Genomic DNA, 20,684 nt, shown 5'->3' with positions numbered 1-20,684 from the left:
TACCCTGTGCATATGCGCATGGCTTTCTTGGAGCCTGGGGAGGGCGTTTTCGTTCCCCCTGAGGCCCTCTGGAGGCCAGAAACAGTCTGTTTTCTGGCTTCCGGTGCGCCCAGTAGGTCCATTTTTCGCCCTTCCCAGGCTCCAGAGGCTTTCTAGAGCCTGGAAAGGGTGAAAAACAGCTCAAAATACAAACCGGAAGTTGGGGAACGGACCTCTGGGTTGCCCGTTGGGTGGTTTTTCACCCTCCAAACGCTTCAGGAGGCTTTCCTGAAGCCTCCAGAGGGTGAAAAACCAGCCAATATGCAAACTGGAACTCCGTCCCGAACCTCCGGTTTGCGTGTTGGGCAGTTTTTCACCCTTCAGGGAAATCTCCACAGGGTGAAAAATGGCTAAAAATCAGCTGACCAGCATGCACATGAGCGCTGGAGCTGACAGGGCAACGCTTCATGTGCCCTCAGAAATGGCTCTATGTGCCACACATTAGTAGAAAAAAAAAGATGCACATTGTTGCTTTAAAGCCACTCTCTGTTGTCTTGTAAACTAAGCAACTAAGAGATTTCTCCCAAGAGAACATAATCTTCAGCAGAAAAGTAAGAAAGCAGGTACAGATAGAGTTTACTGTTCACCTACCTTCTGAAACTGTTTTCATAATATGAAGAATACACATTAAGAGACTTCTTGTTTCTGCTTGATCTAATTTGTCAAAACGAATAGCCGATCCAATCAGAGACAATGGCCTTACAATCTGTTGTGGCAAAACATGGAGAGTCTTGATAAATCAATTTTACCTCCAAAATATACTTTATATACACACACCACTTTGGTTATATCTGTTTGGTCTAGTGGTTAAGGCACCAGGCTAGAAGTCTCCTGCCTTAGACATGAAAGTTAGCTGACCAGTGTCTCTCTCTCAGTCACTCTCTCTCTGCCTAACTCTTCTCACAGAGTGTTATTGTGAAGAAAATAGGAAGAGGAAGGAATATATGCTTGGTGCCTTAAATATTTGTAAAAATAATAAAAGTGGGATATAAATAGATAAATAAAATAAATATAAAATAAAATAACTGTAGCACCATGTGAGCCAGAGGCAGCTGCATTAGAGAGTTGCCATCAAGTGCTGCATGAATGGCTCATATGCTCGGAATCATCTTTCCCCATTAAAATCTGAAGTATTGTGCTATCCTAGTTTGTAGAAATATATACCTTCTCACAGGCTTCATTTGTTTCACTGTTCTTTTCATTGGTACTCGGGTTAGAGTCAAGACTTCCTAGGGAACCTCTGGAGTCAGCATGGTTTGCTGCAGGAATAACTATTGATGAAAAAGCTGGAAACAAAAGCCACAACGAATGTGCTAAAATGATGCTTATGGACACGACAATTAAGCAGGATGAAAACCGAAGAACAGTATGTAACATTGACTAGACACTGTTAAGAAAAGCTACAGGTCAGTTAATGAAGATGTTGAATGGCTATGAGCTGAGTGCATGAAACACAGTAGACATATAACGACAAATGTGATGATACATATTTACATGCTATAGATAGTTTCAGACACATTCTCATACATGATGGACCAAAAGCCACAGGAGTAGAAACATTTATTGAGTATGCAATTAGTATTACATCTTGAAATGCATCCGTACAGTATACAATACAAACATTACTCTACTAATGAACTTTGTGAACTTTTGTGATACAAACAAATCTGTCTCTATCCCAAAGTTGGGAGAAGGCAGGAAAAGTCCAGCTTCCAGTACATATCCAGGTATCCGTTGCACCAGAAACCAATCCTCTCTCATCCGCTCCTAACTTTCACCACATTCCCTCCTGTAACAATCCAAAGCCCACTGAATCACTTCTTCATGAAAGTGGAAAATGGACCATTTCAATTCTAGAAGATGACCCTACATCATTGCTGTCAGGATTTACAATGCCACCATCCATGCACTGCACATGTTCTTTTATACTTGGTGAACTTGGAAACAAAACAAGTTTACAACAGACTTTTGAAACATAATCTGCTTTTAAGTAGAGTATTGTCTGTATTTCTATTCTATAAATTGGGTTAGATTTTTCACACATAAACATCCGTGAGCACATCTAAAATACTGATATACCATCATTTATTTGATAATCTCTTACAACTAATAAGAGGACAATAAAATAAAATTATAAAAATGCTATAGGAATGGTATATGTAGACCAGTGGTTCACAATGTGGGCCCCACGTCCCACAGGGGGGCAATTTAATTTTTAATGGGGGTAATTTGAACCTTGTTCAAACCAAGTTAATAGCCTTTTAGGCTTCCTCCACGTGAGTAGAGTTTACTTTTTGAGTAAAATAAGAATTATATGTCAAGGGAGGAGGGGCATCAGGATTTTAGAGAAGCTTAGGTGGGGCATGGCCAAAAAAGGTTGGGAACCACTGATATAGATGAATGTGGGAAATCACAATTCTTTTATTTTTGTTTTCTTTTCTAGTTACAACATTTTTAAAAATTGTATCCAAATAACAGCCAAATTAGAGGACTTTGGATCTTGTGGAATCAAATTCAATATATCTTTCCTACTCTCTTCTAAGATCAGAAACACTCCTGCAAAAAATGCTAAAAGATAATTTACATGTAAAAATTGTTAATAATGAAACTTGCAATATAACAAAACAGTTGATTATTTTTATATAAATGCTTCCGTACCTGCAATTGAATTAAGAACATCTTTGGAGAAAGAAGTATCTATTGAATTTGCATGTTTCATTGTTGTCTGACTTTGAAATCCTACAGTGGTGCTCAAATCATCTCTAGATCCCTAGATTTCAATGACAGCCAGAGAACAAACGTGAGCATTACATCAATATTCAAAATCTCTCACTTTTGCTAATTTTATAATTATATAACCACTGCTTTGACATTAGGATAGAACCATAGCTTTTCTCTTTTGCAATCAAATGACAAGGTTATTTGTTATTTTCACCATCATCATCACCACTACCACACCTTAATCTATTTCTGCTTGATATAATTTATCAACCTTAGAAATATTAATATTTGTAAATATTAACAAATTCATTTCCAAAAATAATAAAATTAGCTTAGGAAAATATTCCTCCTATGTCTTCCCTTAATTCTAAACCAACCTTAAGGTGGTAATCTTAACATATCAGTTAAAGGAAGGCAGATTTTAATGAATCAATAAGAGAGACAACTTTAGATGCAGATGTGAGGCCAATACGAAACTAACCTGTTTATGGCCATCTAGCAAGCTTGTAAGTGATAAGAATTTCAAATTGGGTTTTCTTTATAATAATTAATTGCAATGGATTTATTTTAGGTATGCTTTTAGTCTGAAACCATGGATTTTTTCCTTCATAGACAATAAGTCCAACGGTATAGCTAATTTAAGTGACGTTAAACTAATATCATTTTATCATACACTTTTTACTGATAAATTAATCTGAACTAATCTAGTCTAAAATAATTAAAAAATGTTAGCAATATAGTTTTATGAAAAATTAAATTACTATCGCCCATTACTGGAACTCACCTGATTAGATGTATTGATACTGAATAAAAACATATCTTTCAGATATATCCTTGGCATATTGTCCAAAAGCAACCCATAAAGAGGCATATACAAGTTTGCTATTTTTGCCTGCTTCTCCTGCAGAAAAGACATTTAAAGAAGATGGTTCAATACAGATAACAGAATGATCTATTCCTCCAAGGCAAAAAGTTAAACATTCATACCGGATCACTGTATCGATTATCAAAGGAATGTTTTGCCATCTGATTTTTGAGCATGGCTAAGGCCATGTGTCTGATGTCCTGGTCTTCTTGGAGTGCCCACCCAACTTCTCGAAGAAGTAATCCAATTAAAAAATGCTTCCGGCAAAATTCATTTGTCACAATATATTCAGGAACATCTGGATTAAGACAGTCAAGAGAGTTGTGTGTTTAAAACTTGTCATATATATGCTTCGCACAGGTGTAGGTATGCTGGTCTTGTTATATTCGGGTATGTATGTATGTAATGTATGTATGTATGTATGTATGTATGTATGTGTACGGCTTATATAATTAATTGGCATCCAAATTATTCAATTAACAAATATTAGAAAGACAATTACTGTTTTGTAGAATTCATTGTTTTAACTGATGTCTGCTAATGTTGCAGTTTGAGTTATAAATCAGTAGGAAGTTCTGTTAATTTATACCTGATGAATTATAGTAGTATTTTCTTTAGTAATGGCAAGATGAAATAGATATTAAACTTACTGCTGAGTTTAGCTATCCATAACAACAAGGTTTCTATTTTTCATTTAGACATCCTTCAACTAATGCAATGTATACTATCACTCCAAACATGTCTGCCAGTCAAAGTTGTGGGAGAATAATTCCATTTCAAACTTGGGTACAGTGTAGAATAGTAGATAATTTTTAAAATGCTAGAAATGGAATTTGAGAATGCCACATGTAATAACTAAGACTGCAAATTGTTTTTAGGCTTACCTGATGCATGAAACTCCTGGGTTGATTCTGATGGTGTGATTGGATCTTGAATGGTGTGGTGGAAATATATGGAAAAGGGGAAGAAAAAAAGAAAAAAGAGAGGTACATTTAGATAAATAACAATGCTAATTGTAAAGGTATAATTTTATGGTATCATATTCATCCATCCACACTTCTTGAAACAAACTGAGTAGAAATAGTGCTTTTGGATTGGCTACTTTGAGATCAGCTCCAATTATTCTGGATGCTAAACTGTTTTAAAGTAATGGATTATTTTATCTTTTTATGGACTTTACACACGTGCTTTGTGTGAAACTGATGGTGTAAAAGTATTATAGACAAAGCAATCAAATATTTAAGATTCAATAGGACCAATGAAATAATCTTTTCCTATTAATCTATGTAGGGACAAATGATACTGCAGAGAGCTACTACAAGCATATTGGTGTGAACATTGAAAATCTAGGAAGAACACTCTTTCAGGCCAAGGAAGGTGACTGAAAGAGAAAGAAGCATATTATAAGTTACTATTAAAGATACAATCTCAAATACAAATATAAATGATGACGGTGAGAGACGATTTCTATCCATGTTGTAAACTAATTGAATTGTTAACTGAAATGTTGGCATGGAATCAGCTGCATCTCAAAGAACTAGCAAAATGTGTTTAGCCAAAACATGGCAGACTTAATCTGGAGCCTTTTAAACTGGATCTGAAGGGGCGATGTGGCAAAATGGAAGAAGAATTACACATAGAGACTTGTGCAGTGTAGAAGAAACAGGTTATTGTAACTAAGAATGAAAAATTAGAAAAGATATTAGATCTTAAAGTTTATGCCCTTCCTTCATTTCTTTTCACGACAGAAGATATGATAAATCACTTAACAAGAAAAATGAAGATCAGTTGAGATACTGAAAAGAACATTTGGGTTAAACATGTGGAAAATCAAATAAAATCAGTGCTGTTGTTGGTGTCTAATATTGCTCACCCAACCATGAGGAAGATAAGTCTATGGCTTTTTAAAAACAAATTGCAAATATTTTTAAGAGGCCTAAAGTAAAAATATGATGGCTTTACTGATTACAAGTATTTGCACGCCACAATTCCTGGTGTTTGTTTACACCATAAACAAAAAGCAAAGTACACATAAATATAAAGCAGCTGAAGTAAAGTAACCAGCTACTGAAATAGTGGCCCAGCTCACTAATAAATTCCACCTAATTAAAACAATTTGATAGATTTGCAGAAATGTAATGATAAAAAGAGGACACATTGCAAACCAGTTAGAACAATTAATCAGTGGAAAGGCTTGCCTCCAGAGGTTGTGGGTCCTCCAACACTGGAAGTTTTTAAGAAGTGTTTGGAAACCATTTGTCTGAAATGGTACAGGGTTTCCTGCTTGAGCAGGGGGTTAGACTAGAAGACCTCCAAGGTTATTCTGTTAACTTTGTTAACAGAGAAAGTATCTCTCTTTTAGGTCTAAGGCCCCTCATTTATTTTATGGAAAGAGTCAAATTTTAATAATCAAATGTAAGGTTTTCAATTTCAAACTACCTTTTATTTTAGTACTATAAAAAAGTTGTCGGACAATTTTTAAATTCATAACTCATAATTTATGCATTGCTAAAATAATAACTAAAGTTACTAAAATAATGTTTACTCATATTCACAACTGTAGTAAACAGATTTTATTGGAAGTGTGAAATTTGCATACTGACCTTAAATGTATTTATATAATACAAAACACTAATATTTTGTGAGCTTTATTACTAAGTATATGTATTTAAAATTGAATACAGTTTATTTTGCCTTATAATAAATATTTTTATAAGACCATAAATGCTTACCTGGAATGTTTGCAGATTTCAGGGGTAGGCAGAGAGGAATGAAGTGTTCATAGTTACATACTTCTTGAAGAAATTCAAATTTATACTGGAACAAAATCTGAAAGTTTGAGGTTTGATTTGATTATCAGGTGATTTATCTTCCTTTATTACATGCATGTACATTCATTAATCTATTTGCACAACTACATGAAATAATAGTTATGCAGGATAATGAATGTACATGTTTATTTATATGTATGTCAAAGTATTTTTTTTCATGCAAGAGGAAATATTTTTTTAAAAAATGAGAAAGTTGATTGTAGCAATACTAAACTAAAAGAGGGAAAGGAAACAGTAGATAAATAATTGTTTAGATTAGACTGAATAAAAATCACATGCATTTCCCTGCTAAAGGACTGCTAAATGAGCAAGCAATGAACAAAGTCCAGTGAAGAGATTCATGTTTTCATTAAAAGACTTGATTGCATAGATTGACTTTTGATTTTTTGTAGGGGTATGGCAAACCAAAATCAACTATACATTATGGGGAAGGAGCATATTACAAAGATGTTTCTTCTGTTAATTGCTTTGTAAAGTGATCATAAAACTTTTATGATCAAAAAGGACCAAAAGGAAACAAATATTCTGGGAAGACCTATTCTCTTTTTTTTTACTGATTCTGATAATTTCTAAAGTAAAAGGAGAAGTTGGCATAATTACAAACATACATTACTTTATTTACCTTGTCGTCACCTGGTCCAAACATGCTTATATAGTTATTGATTAATTTAAATACAAATCCACGATCCATGAATGTAAAACATCGCTAGGAGAAAAAAATCAAAAATTACTAAAGATGTAAATATGTTAAAACCAAACAGATCCTATTTGTTAAGAAAAGTTGTGTTTCTTGAGTTTTGGGCTATGAAATGCATTCTGAGCCATGATGGCATAGTGGTTAGAATGCAGTATTAAGAGGCTAGTTCTGCTGACTGCTGGCTGAAGTTCTATTCTCACCGGTTCAAGGTTGACTCAGCCTTCCATCCTTCCGAGATCAGTACAATAAGGACACAGATTGTTGGGAGCAATATGCTGATTCAGTAAACCATTTAGAGAGAGCTGTAAAGCACTGTGAAGTGGCATATAATTCTAAGTGCAATAGTTATTCTGTCCTTTTGTAAATATACAAACTGAATGGCAATCCTTTATATTGTAGTTTTAATAAAGAGTTATCTTCTTTATTATAGAGGTGATAACTACTGTATATTATTTTTTTGGTGAAAAAGTATTCAAATGTCTCTTCTTTTATTGTTCGGGTATGAACTTTCAGCACTATCATGCCCAGTCTTCATCAGTGTACTAAGTTATAGTTATGTACTAAAAGAACATAACTAATGTTTCATCTTATGCAAACAGCATAATGAAATATTTACTATGAAAATGATTGAAAGGATTGTGGATACTGCAAGTACAAATAAGCTAATGCTTATTTATACTAAATACAACTTACCTTCAGAAACCTGCCAACACTGTGGCTTGCATTCTTTGTCTCTTCAAAAGCTTCTATGTGTTTCCAAATAACATGATCTGATATGTTCATTACAAGTTTATCTAGTTCAGTTTTGTATGATTCTGGAAACCTCTGAGCACGAGGAATCTGGTGGGACAGCAAATAGCTTCTTCAAAATAAGAATCTGATCTAGACAATACGCAATATTCCAAAATGTTTCCTTCCCCTACTACATAACAAAATTGGGGGAGTTACTGGAATTGCTCCTGACTAAGTGATAAGAGGCATAATTCTTATTCTCAGTTTAATGATAGCATTTCTTTATTCAGAAAATATATTCAGCACTTAATGCCTTCATGGCACTGGATGCTTACAAAGTAATGCAACTAAGCCTCAATTAAAACGTTACCATTAAAACAAGATGTAGGAAAATAAATACAATTTGAGAAATGTCTTAATTTGTAGCCAGAGAGTCACTTATTTCAATTACAGTTGCAATTTATTTCACGGCTATATCATGGGTAAAGCCAAAACAATGTTGAAATGATTAATTGATGATTTAAAGTGCTGTACAGATTGCATGAAATAGGCAGCCTTATAAGCAGTTGATCTAAATTTTATTTTGAGATCTTTAGGTTTAATACTTGTCCAGATAAATTGCATTGATGTAATTGCAGAAGCATTTATTAACAATCACCAGTTGCAGAAAATGTTGCCCATTCATATATCCTTCCCATCTGTGCTTGCACCATACTGGCATCTCACACACTCCATGCACCCTTCATGTCATTACTGTCATGCACACCCTCCGCAATATGTACAGCATTTTTACACTCCTCCATACCATACCCCTAGAGCACCCCTTCACCTCATGCCCCACCCCTTCCTTACACTTTCTCCATACCCAATGCTCTCTCCACCATCCAGCTACAGCCATTTATTTGCCTGGCTTGGACTTGCAACTTCCTGACAGCTTCTTCTCTGATTGGTTGCAGGAAGCTGGCAAGAAGTTGCCTCATCTAATGTGAATGAAATTTGGTTAACAACAGCAGCTGTGTCTATAGGGATTGCTATCACTAAATGATGCAGTTGTGCTTTATGACTACATCACTTAGTGAAAAAATTCTACTCCCAACTGCCATTGTAACTACCTGTATTTGTATTTAAATTTTGCAGTTTTTCTTTCAGAAATCTACTCATCTGTCAGCTCTACAGTCTTTGACTGAGACAATCAATAATTTCATGAATATCTAAGAAGGGTAACTTGGCAGTCATCATACATACTAAAAACAATTTTGTAAATCCTAACCAGTAAGTCAAGTACTTAAGAATATAGCTTTGTCAGGATTTTTTAAAATAAAAAGCACTTGGAAGAGAACCCCAAAATATCATTCACATGTAAAGATCTCTTTACCATTGCCAAACAATCAAGAGAAGCAATGGTTAGCAAAATATTAGGGACAAAGTTGTGTCCCGAAATAGAAGGGATTTGAGGATTGACACTCTTTCTTTAAATGAAAAACTGAAGTTGATTTCATGGTTAATAGTTGGTTACATATGCAATTGATTATATATAAATGCACAATCTGTCAAAATAATCCCCTACCCGATGAAGATTATGGACCATAGTCTACCATGCTGGTCTAGAGCATGTTGATATTTTTTATTTCTGTGAGTACTAAAACTCTTCACCCCTAGACTATTGAGGAAGGTATTTTATTTTAATAATCAATAATAATCATAGGAGATTCTCTATTCCAAATGTTAACTCTCTCACTATCTCAGTTATCCCTTAACCATTAACACAAAATCCATGAGCTATCTAGATTGGAAACTATGGGAGATATGTTGTAACAATAGATTGTTATACTGCACCTCCACTAAGCTATCAACTGACAATAGCAAAAGAAGTACCAAAACCAAGAACCTGTTCAGTCACACTTCCCCACACCAACAAATAGACTGGATACCTATCTACACCATCTACATAACAAAAGGTAAACCAACAGACATCAGGAAGGACAATTAAAGTTGCCCTGTTGACAGAATCACACACTAGAACCAGTTTGTAGGCAATCCACAGTCATCCAACCCTCATTAGAACCAGCACATCTGCAACTCATACCCCCAACTGCAGTACCCCTATAAAAAGTCTTGGAACCCCATTTCTCTCTTTAACTACCCCAAGAACAAGCCCTTTTGTTGTTGGGAAATAGATCAACTTCCTTTCCACCAGCAGCGTACCTTGTCTTATTTGCCTCTGTTCTCCTGGCTTGGAGAAAGGGACAACACACACACACACACACACACACACACACACACACACACACACACGCACACTTGTACACCACTACAATCTAGAGACTCTAAGAGCTTTACTGTGTATATAATATAATAACAACCAAAGAAAATACAGTCTAAAGTCAAAGTGTATGAAAAGCATATATCCACTAAAGCATCATTGCACTCATTGAAGAATATGATAACACTTGGATGAGTAAAATATTAAATAAGGACATGTTTAAATATTGATAACACTTATTGTATAGTGCCTAATAGCAGAGTCTTACCTGTACTCTCTTTGTGTAAACCAAATGCTGTGCCATTGATTTTAAAATAATTGCAAAAAAGAACCAGGAGTGCTAAAAATAAATAAATATATTGTATTAACACATACTTTGCAGGTTTATTTTTTCTTTACAAAAAGCGCCCCAAAAGTGGGCTGAGATTACCATTTCCATAAAACATAAGCAAAGTGCTGACATTTGCTAGAGCTGTTTTCCCAAATATTTGGAAGGCATAAGATTAGAGAATAGAAACCTGAATTCTAATCTATGGAGCAACCTGAGTCACTTCTGAATAGACTCTCTGTACATAGATACAGTAATTTATAATATTGCCTTTTACCTTCCCCAGGTAGCCTTGAAAAACTGCTTCTCTGATCTGGGGGAACTCACCAGAATAGCTTGGCAATGGCAAGGGACTAACTGAGGAATTAATAAATTTATTGTTTCTCCTTTTCTAATTGGAATTTATATTGGCATCTCATTTAACTCTTTAAAAAAACTAAGAAGTTCATCCATTATTTGAATCTGAATTCAATTTATAAAATTCTTTATTCAACAAAATCAAAACCACCTTTCTCTCAGCCACTTTAGTGCTGAATTGGTAACATTTTGTAAGGAATATCCCTGCTCAATTTGCTAGCAAGAAGCTGCATTTGTGTGATGCATTTGCCAATATAGGTCTCCTTCAACAACATCACCATCTTCTTGCTTTTAAATCTTAATATTTTGATTCAGGCTCCCATATTAACTTTTTAGCTGTTTTGCTAAGCAATCCTTTTCCCAGCTACAGGGAATGGACAACAAAGTGACATCATAAAATAAGAACATATACTAAAACAGATGTGGTGAATAAGTTAGAAAGCAGGATACCGTGAGTTTTAATCATATCTGAAGCACAAGTCAGCTAAGTAACCTTTGATCAGTCATTTTCTCTCAGCCCTGGGAATGAAGCATTGACAAACTTCCCCCCACTCCCCAAATGCCTGAAAAACTCCAAAGACTAGTCCAGGAAGTCACCAGCAGTCCAAAACTAACTCAAAGGAACAAAAGCAATTACCTATAAAAGCTTCCCTGACATTTTAGTTCATGAATAAGAATAAATTTCACCTTTAGAACAAGCTTCACAGTCCTTTGATCATTCGACTGCAACAGATTAGTTATATTCTTGGCCAGTTCTTCATGAACAGTTCGTTCTTCAAATGTCTTAGCTTTGAATACATACTAAAAGTATAATATAAAATGCAGGAAAAAAGTTAATGGGGGAACTTTCGGTCTCATTGACTCCATTCAACACAAATAATTTACATCACATAGTACCTGACGGTAATATAGCCAATGCTAGGAAAATATTTATGGTGCAAGCCTTTTGGATCTAGCCTTCTATTGATTTGAATGTAATGAAACTAGAAATTATACTTTGTACACAATCATTCCCTTGACCATTCAGAAGTACAGCTCTTTAAGGATAATGAACTCATTCCCAAGTCTGCATCACTTGCCTGAAAATAAATCCTTCTGAACTCAATGAAAAATATCTCTGATTAAATATGCATGAGATTGTGTTATGAACATTTTACATTATGCAGAAAGGTATGGTGTATACCAAAATCAAAAATACATATCTCAGGCAATAAATACTTGAACCTGTTAACAAATGCTTAGCAATATGATCATGACTGCATAGTAGTGTTTCTTAATCTTGGCATTTTATGGTGCCAAGGATGGACTTATGATGGATTTCAACTCCCAGAATTTCCCAGCCTCTTAACACTGCTGTATAGGCACCAATTCATATTCCATTTTTATATTAAAGTTTATTACCACAATCATTATATTTGATAGGTTCAAACTATCCTGGGAAAGTTACTTTGTCATTATTTTTGTGTTGCTTACTTACTTTTTCTTAAAAAAATTACACATTCAACACTTTCCTAATGAGACTGAATACATTGTGGGATGTGGGAAAAATACATATAAATATTGAAATATTATTCCTGCCAGCATGGATGTATTAGCATCTGCAGTTATCTTGCACATGCACCATTCTTTTGCTCTAAACATCAGCCAATCTGGAAATGTATGAAATGTGGTGACATTTAGTCTTATTCTTGAATGTAGGATGACTAGGCAAAACAATCAGTCGACCAATGTTGTTTTGAACGTAATAAGAGAATACATTTAGTGACAGCTACTTAAGCACTCACACAATTTAGTTTGTTTATATGTGTAGAGTATTGTCCACAATATTTTTAATATTCATCAGCATTTCCTCCAAAATAATGCTGCTATGAATGGAATTATGTAAATAAGAATTCTGTGTTACATATATTTTGAAGTAGCATTAATTTTATATCAAGAAAGATACAGAGAAAAATGTTTTGAATGAAATTTGATGCTGCAACAAATGCAAGATTGATACTTCTGTCTCATTCATGATGACTAGAGACATTCAACACATGACGTGATGCCATCATGCAGAATGACAAGATCATGCTTTACTTGGGAGAGCAGAAAAGTAGATTTGAATCCAGCAGCATTCTTTATTCTTTTGGGACATCAAATTTAATTTAGAGTACACTACTGCTATCACTACTACAACCTCTGAAGAGTTCAAACACATTTACTGTAATAATATCTCTGATTATTATTTTCGTATAGAGAGAACATGATGACTAAAATTGACAGATTTTCCCAAGCAGCTTAGATTCATCACCAGTATTCCTTAATCTAAACATGTTAAGATACTTCAACTGTGTTATACTATACTTTGTTATTTCTAAAATGCATGAGATTCAAGAAAATAATAGTAAATATTAACATTCTTCAGAATACTGTTTAACTTCATGAGGGTTATCATTTAAATTCTTCATCTCTCTAATGAATGGTAATTTTCTTAAAACATTTTCTTGATATATCATAGTTCTCTACTATAATTGTTCGCTTACAAATTTTAAAACTTTGCAGATATTACAATTTAAGGTTGATTAAATTGTTGCTAAGTCTCCTGAGAGGCATTTTGCATGTACATACATGCAAAATGACAAGTTAATATACAATAAAAATAAAATTAACCTTTTGAACTATATGCAGTTGCTTGGGAGAAGGCCTACTGAATTCAATGAGACTTATTTCTAAATATAATATGATTGGAATTTCATTATGCAAAAAAACCTCCAATGATATTGTTTTATTGCAATGAAGTTGGAGCCATTCAGTTTATTATAAATTCAATTTATGTTATGACACTTAGATTGTAGAAAATGTAAAAGGATATATATCCTCATAATTAACATTCATGTTGACTTATATATCTCCATTTCTCGACTAGCAATATACAGCAATATCTTCATAGCAGTCCCCAAGGAAAGCATGAAAAGCTCATCTTCATTTTTGCTACTTTGGTACAACAATGATTCTAGAAAAAGCTATATAATAAAACACTAGTGGAAAAATGATGTGTGGGACAGTCGGTATCTTATCAGATTTGAGACATTTTACTAATGTGGAATTCAGTAAATTTCATAACTAGCACTCAAAATAATTCTCGAAATCAAATTATTATAAATCTGTTATTATTCTTACAAATTTTAAATGAAATTCTCATAATTGTAAAGGTACATACATATGCTAATGGCTAAAATGGAACATTATCAGATGATGAATTGCAGGGATCAAACAGGTTATATAGTACAGCTAGAACATCTTCTGAAATAGTATATTTAAATGAAGGCATTTCACATTCACTTAAAGTAATGAAGCAGAAATTAAATGAATCTGGAGCCATGTACATGCATCTCTGATTCATTCCTGTCATTATTGATATTTATTCCTCAATTCTCCATAATATTTTGTTTGTATTTCCACTTGTATAAATGATAGCAGAAATTCCCTATTCTATCAGTCCCCCTCTACAAATGCAAAATCTGCTTTAAAAATTGGGAGTTATTCAAGATCAGAGTTTGAAGTATAAAAATGATTACATTAGTATTGTGACATAAAAAAGTTAGCAAACATTTGAATTTGTATAAATTGAAATAATTGTTCAAATTTATTTTAATCGTGTTATAATTAAATGTACCTCTGAAATCGTGGATATCAATAACTTCCTCCTTTTCCCTTTTAATATCATACCCAATGATAACAAGCTAATTTAAAAATATTCATGAGTTTATTTTTTAATCTGATTTGGCAAAACAATGACATTGTCTTAATCTGCTTTGAGTTTTCCCTCCTTATAATCAACAACTTTGCTTTGTTTCTTTCACTGTGCAAAGTATGCCAAATATTTTAGTAGCTTTACTGAGGACTAGTTCAAAGGGCATTTTTACTGGTACTGCATACAAGGATATTCCTTTAAAGTATTTATAACTAATCTTAGTACACATTCATTCAGTACAATGAAGGATTTAGAGTGAAAATTGAATGGAAAGAAACAGAACAAGCAGTGCCAATTCACAAATATGTGCAAAATATCATGCTGGAAGATTAAAAATGTTCCACATACCATGAACAGGTACAAAACCACTGCAATTTAGACAATAAAAAAGTTCTTGAGAAAATAATGAAAGGCTAAAAAATATTATGCACAAGCTATTTGAAAGCAAACAGAAAAATTCCCAACAATGCTCTCTTTATTACAAGCTACTTTTGATGTTCACGAGAAATCATATTGTCTCATGCAAAGTCTTGTAAGATAATTAGCTGATAAATTACCATGGGTAGTTAACAGAGACAGTTAACACATAATGCTTTGCCAAGGTGGCTTTAAAATATATATATATATACTGGGATAAATCTGAAATTTCATAAAGAGATAAGAACAGGTTAAATATTCTTACCTTTATATATGATTGAATATAGTGATCTAATTTTTCTTCATGGAACTTGGCCACAATGTCAGTAAAGACCCTGTAAATTAAAAGTATTGATTGATCATATAATGTGATAAATAAGAGGCAGTTTCATTTAACAAATAATACAACTAAAAATGTAAACTAGTGTATTTAATTTAGTTGTTGTTGTTGTTATTGTACAATTGTATCACAGCGGCCAGTTGTTTCGCCGGATTTGGCATTGGTTACTAGTCAGGCCTCACCCAGGGGCCTAGGACGTCATAACGTATTTTCGTAATATGCATGCAGATCCAAGCAGTGCGGCTTTTTGCATTTGACTGATGGTGATTTTGTCAATTTTTAACTGTTTTAAATGTAATTCCAGTGCTTTTAGAATAGCACCCAGTGTGCCAATTACCACTGGAATTACCACTGCTGGTTTGTGCCATAGTCGTTGAATTTCTATTTTTAAGTCCTGGTATTTTGCGATTTTTTTCATGTTCCTTCTCGGCGACCCTGCTATCACCTGGTATTGCGATGTCTATGATTGTGACCTTATTTTTCTCAACCAGTGTGATGTCTGGTGTATTATGCACCAGTATTTTGTCCGTTTGTATTATTAATTATTATTATTAATAATAATAATTAAAAGTGGCCTTATTTTATTGCCTAAACACACAGTGATTCAAATAATGTGTAAGAGCCTTGAGTTCTAGGGATTTGTCCTCCTTGGGTGTTGAATTATGCATTGCACATGTTATTCTCTAGCCAGAGTAATTTAATAGTTAAGGTTCAAGTGTAGGAGTGGGAAATCTAGATTAGGAGTTCTAATCCTGATTTAGACACAGAAGCTTGCAGGGTTTCTTTGTCCCAGTTACTCTCCCTCACCCCTAGAAATAATAAATCAGTTCTAAAAATACTTCCAAGAAAACTGCAAAGACTTGCCCATGGACATACCAGGAGCAAAGACAAACTTAAAGTCCCATAAACACACACACAAACACACACCTCTGCTGCTTCAATCAGATTTCCATAAAATTCTAGGATTAACTTTTCTTTATCAAACGTGGTCTTCAAGTTATTGAAGACAAAAGGTAAGTGTATAATCCTAATATTCAGAATTCATTTCAACGTTCAAAATCCATTCTAAACATATTTGGCCTTCTATAAAAACAAACTTGCCACCTTCTGAACTTAAAACTTTACTATTTGGAATATTCTGAAACTCATATAAATGAATGCCAAAGAGGTCTGTGATATAGAAGATCTGTTTAAAACCACTTGTCACATTCTGACCAAATTTTCTCTTATGCATGAACTTTTATATGTGATTGAAATCACTATACAAGCCAAGGACTATCACCCAAACTGATGAATGTTTTTTTAAAAAACAAACACTTAAGGTTAAGATGTTTGGCCACAATTGAATAGATTTCAACAACTGTTTCATAAGGCAACAAACTGAAAGTAGAACAGCAAATACCTGGTCACAGCACTTGTTACTTCATCCTCTTTGTTTTGTATAAGAACCCAGAACAGCTGGTTCAGAATCACAGGAAGAAAATTCACAACGACATGGATCTTCTCAATTTTAAGTAAATTCTGATTTAAAAAAATCAAGCATGAACAGAGAATGATAATCGACACTTCCATGAATGTTATAAATTCAATTAAATCAGAGTACCGCAGATGGCAGCACTGAGCTTGTCTTGGTAAAGCTAAGTAGGCTGGAGGTAGTGATCCTGGACTAAGAAACCACCAGGGAATTCCAGGGAATTAGACTAGTTGGGGATATTGAGAAGAAAATAAAGGTAATGACAAATCATTTCCATTGCCATAAAAATTACTTAGAAGTGTTAATCGTGAATGAAGTCCGACTTGGTGAAGAGTTCAAATATATTTCAAAGTAAAAGCAATTTAATCCAAGTTACATATAACTCAACCTTTATTTTAAATAAATACATGGAGACAATTACAGAGTTATGCAATTGTTAGATTGTACAACATGGATTGGGTTTGTCCTTAGTTTGATCATACTACAGATTTAGACTGCAAATACAATTACTATAGTTTATTTTGGGTCAGCAGACACCTAAACTCATGTAATATATTTTTGAGCATTTTTAGAAATCGGAGCAGGTCTGAAATGGCCTTGAAAGAATCCTAATAGCACTTATTTATTCAATCATAATATCCTTGGCTTATTAGGTTGCTAACTTCTTTCTAAGCAACATTTAAATGGTGGGCAATGGCATTCAAAGTTGTTACTGGTTGTTTCTAGGTTACTTTCAGGAATATGCTTTTTGTCACTAAATGGTTTGTACTCTTAAGAACTGACCTTCTGTTAAATATGCAAATAATGTCTACAAGCTGTATCTTAGGATAGTTTGCTGTACATCAAAACCTTCTGTACTGTAAAGTTATGTTCACAAATTGGACAATGTTAATATCTTTAATGGTGATTATAGGACAGCAAGATTCAAGTCCAGAGCTGACCATGAAAAGTCTGGATGAATTTTTCAGTCTAATTTATCTCAAACTGTAATTGCTGTGGGGATAAAATTATGCATTATAGGCTGTCTTGAGATCCCAATGAAAATTTAAATCAAGCATATAAATCAAAAGTATAAATATATAAAGTAAAAATGTTTTTTTGAGCCTGCTTCTATTTCTATTTATTATATTAGTTAAAAAGTGTTTACAGCTATCCTGGGAGACATATAATTTCCAAGAGGTTACTTGGAATAATAGCTAGATGAATGATTTCCTCTTTGAGACAGCAGCGTATGGTAAATTGGCCATCTAACAAGGGATCTAGTTAACTATTATCAGTTACTTATTTGCTTTGAAAAACAAAGGAGTAACACAATAGTTGGGTCTAGTTCTACATTTGCAAAACTGAACTTTTTGCATACCCTGTTAAATTAAAATATAGAAAAGGAATCCAGAAGATCAAACTTATCTTAGGCTACAGTGGTACTACTTATACTTTTTAAGTCAAGATTATATAAATAAGGCTGAAATTACTGTAAACATTATTGTGTAGAATAATATGAGCATGCAGAGTTCATGATCCAAGAAAAAATAATGCTCAGTGTTGACAAAAAGAAAAAAAAATCCTTATTATTAAGTAACAAAGATGAAAAAACCAACCCAAATGGTTCTGGCTGTTCTTATAACTATTTTTCTGGTGATCTATGACATATATCTGGAATGAGAAATGACTTTTTCTATTTTAAAAGTTCATACTATCAATAAAGAACATAGATATAGGAGTTAGTAAATATTTTTACATGCTGGGTTTTGGGTTAATGTTTATTTTTATGTTCAGTCAATTTTATTTTCAGCTACTCTGCACTCTTCAGCAATGTATAATTTAGCATTATGGTAACAAATGCACACATTTGAAAAGGAGAATTAAAATATACAATATTCATCCATTAGCATGATCAATACCTACATAATTTCTTATTTACCTTACCTTACAGGAGATTATAAAACTTGAGGTAGGTGGCTGGGAGAAATCTCTCTTTCTTTTCTGGCACTGAAGGAAAAATCTATTCAGATATGGATCCTATAGCAAATGTATATAAAAAAATAGTGTAGTATCAACAAAAGTGGCATGCAGATTCAAAAAAATAACTGTGCAATAATAAGCAGATAATATTAAAAGTAAAATCAGTCCCTTAGGAGACATTTTTCAGTAATTCCTTTAAATACATATTTCCACTTTTGATACAATCTAAGCCAAATTTATTGCAGGAACTTTTCCATTCTCTTTTCCATCAATCAGCCAATATAAACAAAGCTAATGTAGTATCTGTACAATAAGAATAACAATGATCTATAGAAGAACACTCTTCAGTGTGTCTAAATACAGTGTTTATGTTTGTGTTCCAATATGAGTTATATTAAATACTGATCTCAGAACTAAAATAATAAGGAGGTTGGCTTAGAAATATAATGCCCAAAGGTGCCACTGTACATGTAACTCTTCAATTTTGGACTCCAAAATTAAATTAAAAATGCTTTACTTTCTAATTGCTAGCAAATGAAGTTTGAGAACACAGACTTCTGAAAGTTGTGAAAGTAAACACTTCCTGAACTTTGATAATATCATGTAATTGTAATTATTATTATTAAAATAATAGTAGATTTTTTAAAAAATAAATAAAGGGCAGCTATGTCCTTACATGAAATTGTACAACCTTTGTATACATAACAAAGATTGTTGACCATGTATTCAGAAATCTTCAATTCTTTGCAAGATTACTGGATCTTGTTTATCAAAAAATAAATTTTATGAAAATTGAAAAGTTAGATAGATTGCAGTTATCTGCGTGAAGCTCTAGCAACTGATTATTTTTGTCTTTTGTTATAATTGTAATATATAGCTTATTATTTTATTTACATTCTAAATGTTTATTTACATTCTAAAGGTTTTGCTGAAAAATATCAAATATGCCAGATTTGATGTAAGTGTGTCCTTTGGAATATTTAAGGACAATCTTTCATAAAAATTTCTATAAACTTAACATTAAGTGTGATTTCCTATTTCAGAATAGCTAAAGGTAGAAGCCAAAATATTTTATTTCCTTGGAATCCAAACAAAAAATTCTGCATGAAACTAACACAGAGATATTAACTACTTTTTTTACTTTGCATTTGTTTCGCTTCTACTTTTTTCCCTTAACATAGACAATGTTTTACCTGAGTGTAAACAGTGGATACAATAAGCAGTGACACTTTGAAGAGGGACTTTCCTCCATCCACCCACTTAATATCGCTTCCACTCTGCTGTGAAAAAAACAACATTCAAGTTAATGGAAATGTGTTCTTCTTCTAACGTATGATCCTATTTTATGTTTAGCATACTAAAAAATATTTCAGCACTAGCCCAGTAGCCTCATTAGTATCATCATTTATAGATTGCATTAGTTGTTTTTCCCACTCTCTGTCTCTCTTTCTCTCTTTGTTTATACAGTAGAATATATTTTATTTATTAGGGAGAATTCCAAATTTTGTATAAGGGCTCAAAAGAGCCCTTATTGGATGTGAATTCTACATTTTATATAAAGCCATCATTAATAGCCTGACTTTTCAAAAAATCTGTTCAGTGAGAAACTTTCTTTTTGTTGATTTCTTCCAACAAATCATAGTCAGGAAACATATCATGAGATCAAATGTTTTTGCAGTATGCGAATAAACAATGGAGATATATGGATAATCATACAATTTTCCCTCCCTTATTCTAACTACAAAGTCAAATTGCTCAATTCAATACAAATAATAGTAATAATTCCAAGGGCACTTCAGAGTTTCTCCAATTTCTAAAACACTCAAAAAATAGATTCCATTATGTTGTATGCAATTAAAATTTGATGGTGCCTAGTTTACACACTATCTAAATTGAAATGATGTATTTATTTGCATATATTC

The 20,684-nt window shown here is 33.2% G+C and overlaps 1 protein-coding gene across 2 annotated transcripts in view; it reads right to left on the bottom strand.

The window, feature by feature from the left end:
* The window catches only part of DOCK10 (dedicator of cytokinesis 10), a 137,180-nt gene that overhangs the window by 32,251 nt on the left and 84,245 nt on the right, over positions 1-20,684 (bottom strand). For both annotated transcript variants that reach the window (XM_087725478.1, XM_087725479.1), the window contains exons 22-36: positions 19,956-20,042; positions 18,727-18,819; positions 16,729-16,847; positions 15,252-15,321; positions 11,521-11,634; positions 10,417-10,488; positions 7,847-7,993; positions 7,079-7,162; positions 6,358-6,454; positions 4,510-4,554; positions 3,748-3,923; positions 3,545-3,661; positions 2,698-2,809; positions 1,204-1,325; positions 631-745 (exon numbers count right to left, since the gene is read on the bottom strand). In XM_087725478.1, the coding sequence (XP_087581604.1) occupies positions 631-745; positions 1,204-1,325; positions 2,698-2,809; positions 3,545-3,661; positions 3,748-3,923; positions 4,510-4,554; positions 6,358-6,454; positions 7,079-7,162; positions 7,847-7,993; positions 10,417-10,488; positions 11,521-11,634; positions 15,252-15,321; positions 16,729-16,847; positions 18,727-18,819; positions 19,956-20,042 (1,570 nt within the window). The remainder of the gene's footprint in view (positions 1-630; positions 746-1,203; positions 1,326-2,697; positions 2,810-3,544; positions 3,662-3,747; positions 3,924-4,509; positions 4,555-6,357; positions 6,455-7,078; positions 7,163-7,846; positions 7,994-10,416; positions 10,489-11,520; positions 11,635-15,251; positions 15,322-16,728; positions 16,848-18,726; positions 18,820-19,955; positions 20,043-20,684) is intronic.

This window comes from Thamnophis sirtalis, unplaced genomic scaffold, assembly GCF_051295495.1.
Source record: "Thamnophis sirtalis isolate CommonGarterSnake01/CBP01778 unplaced genomic scaffold, rThaSir2_p1.2 scaffold_11, whole genome shotgun sequence".
Taxonomy (NCBI): Eukaryota; Metazoa; Chordata; class Lepidosauria; order Squamata; family Natricidae; genus Thamnophis; species Thamnophis sirtalis.
The sequence above is the reverse complement of the archived record's forward strand: the minus strand, read 5'-3'. Positions and strand labels throughout refer to the sequence as shown.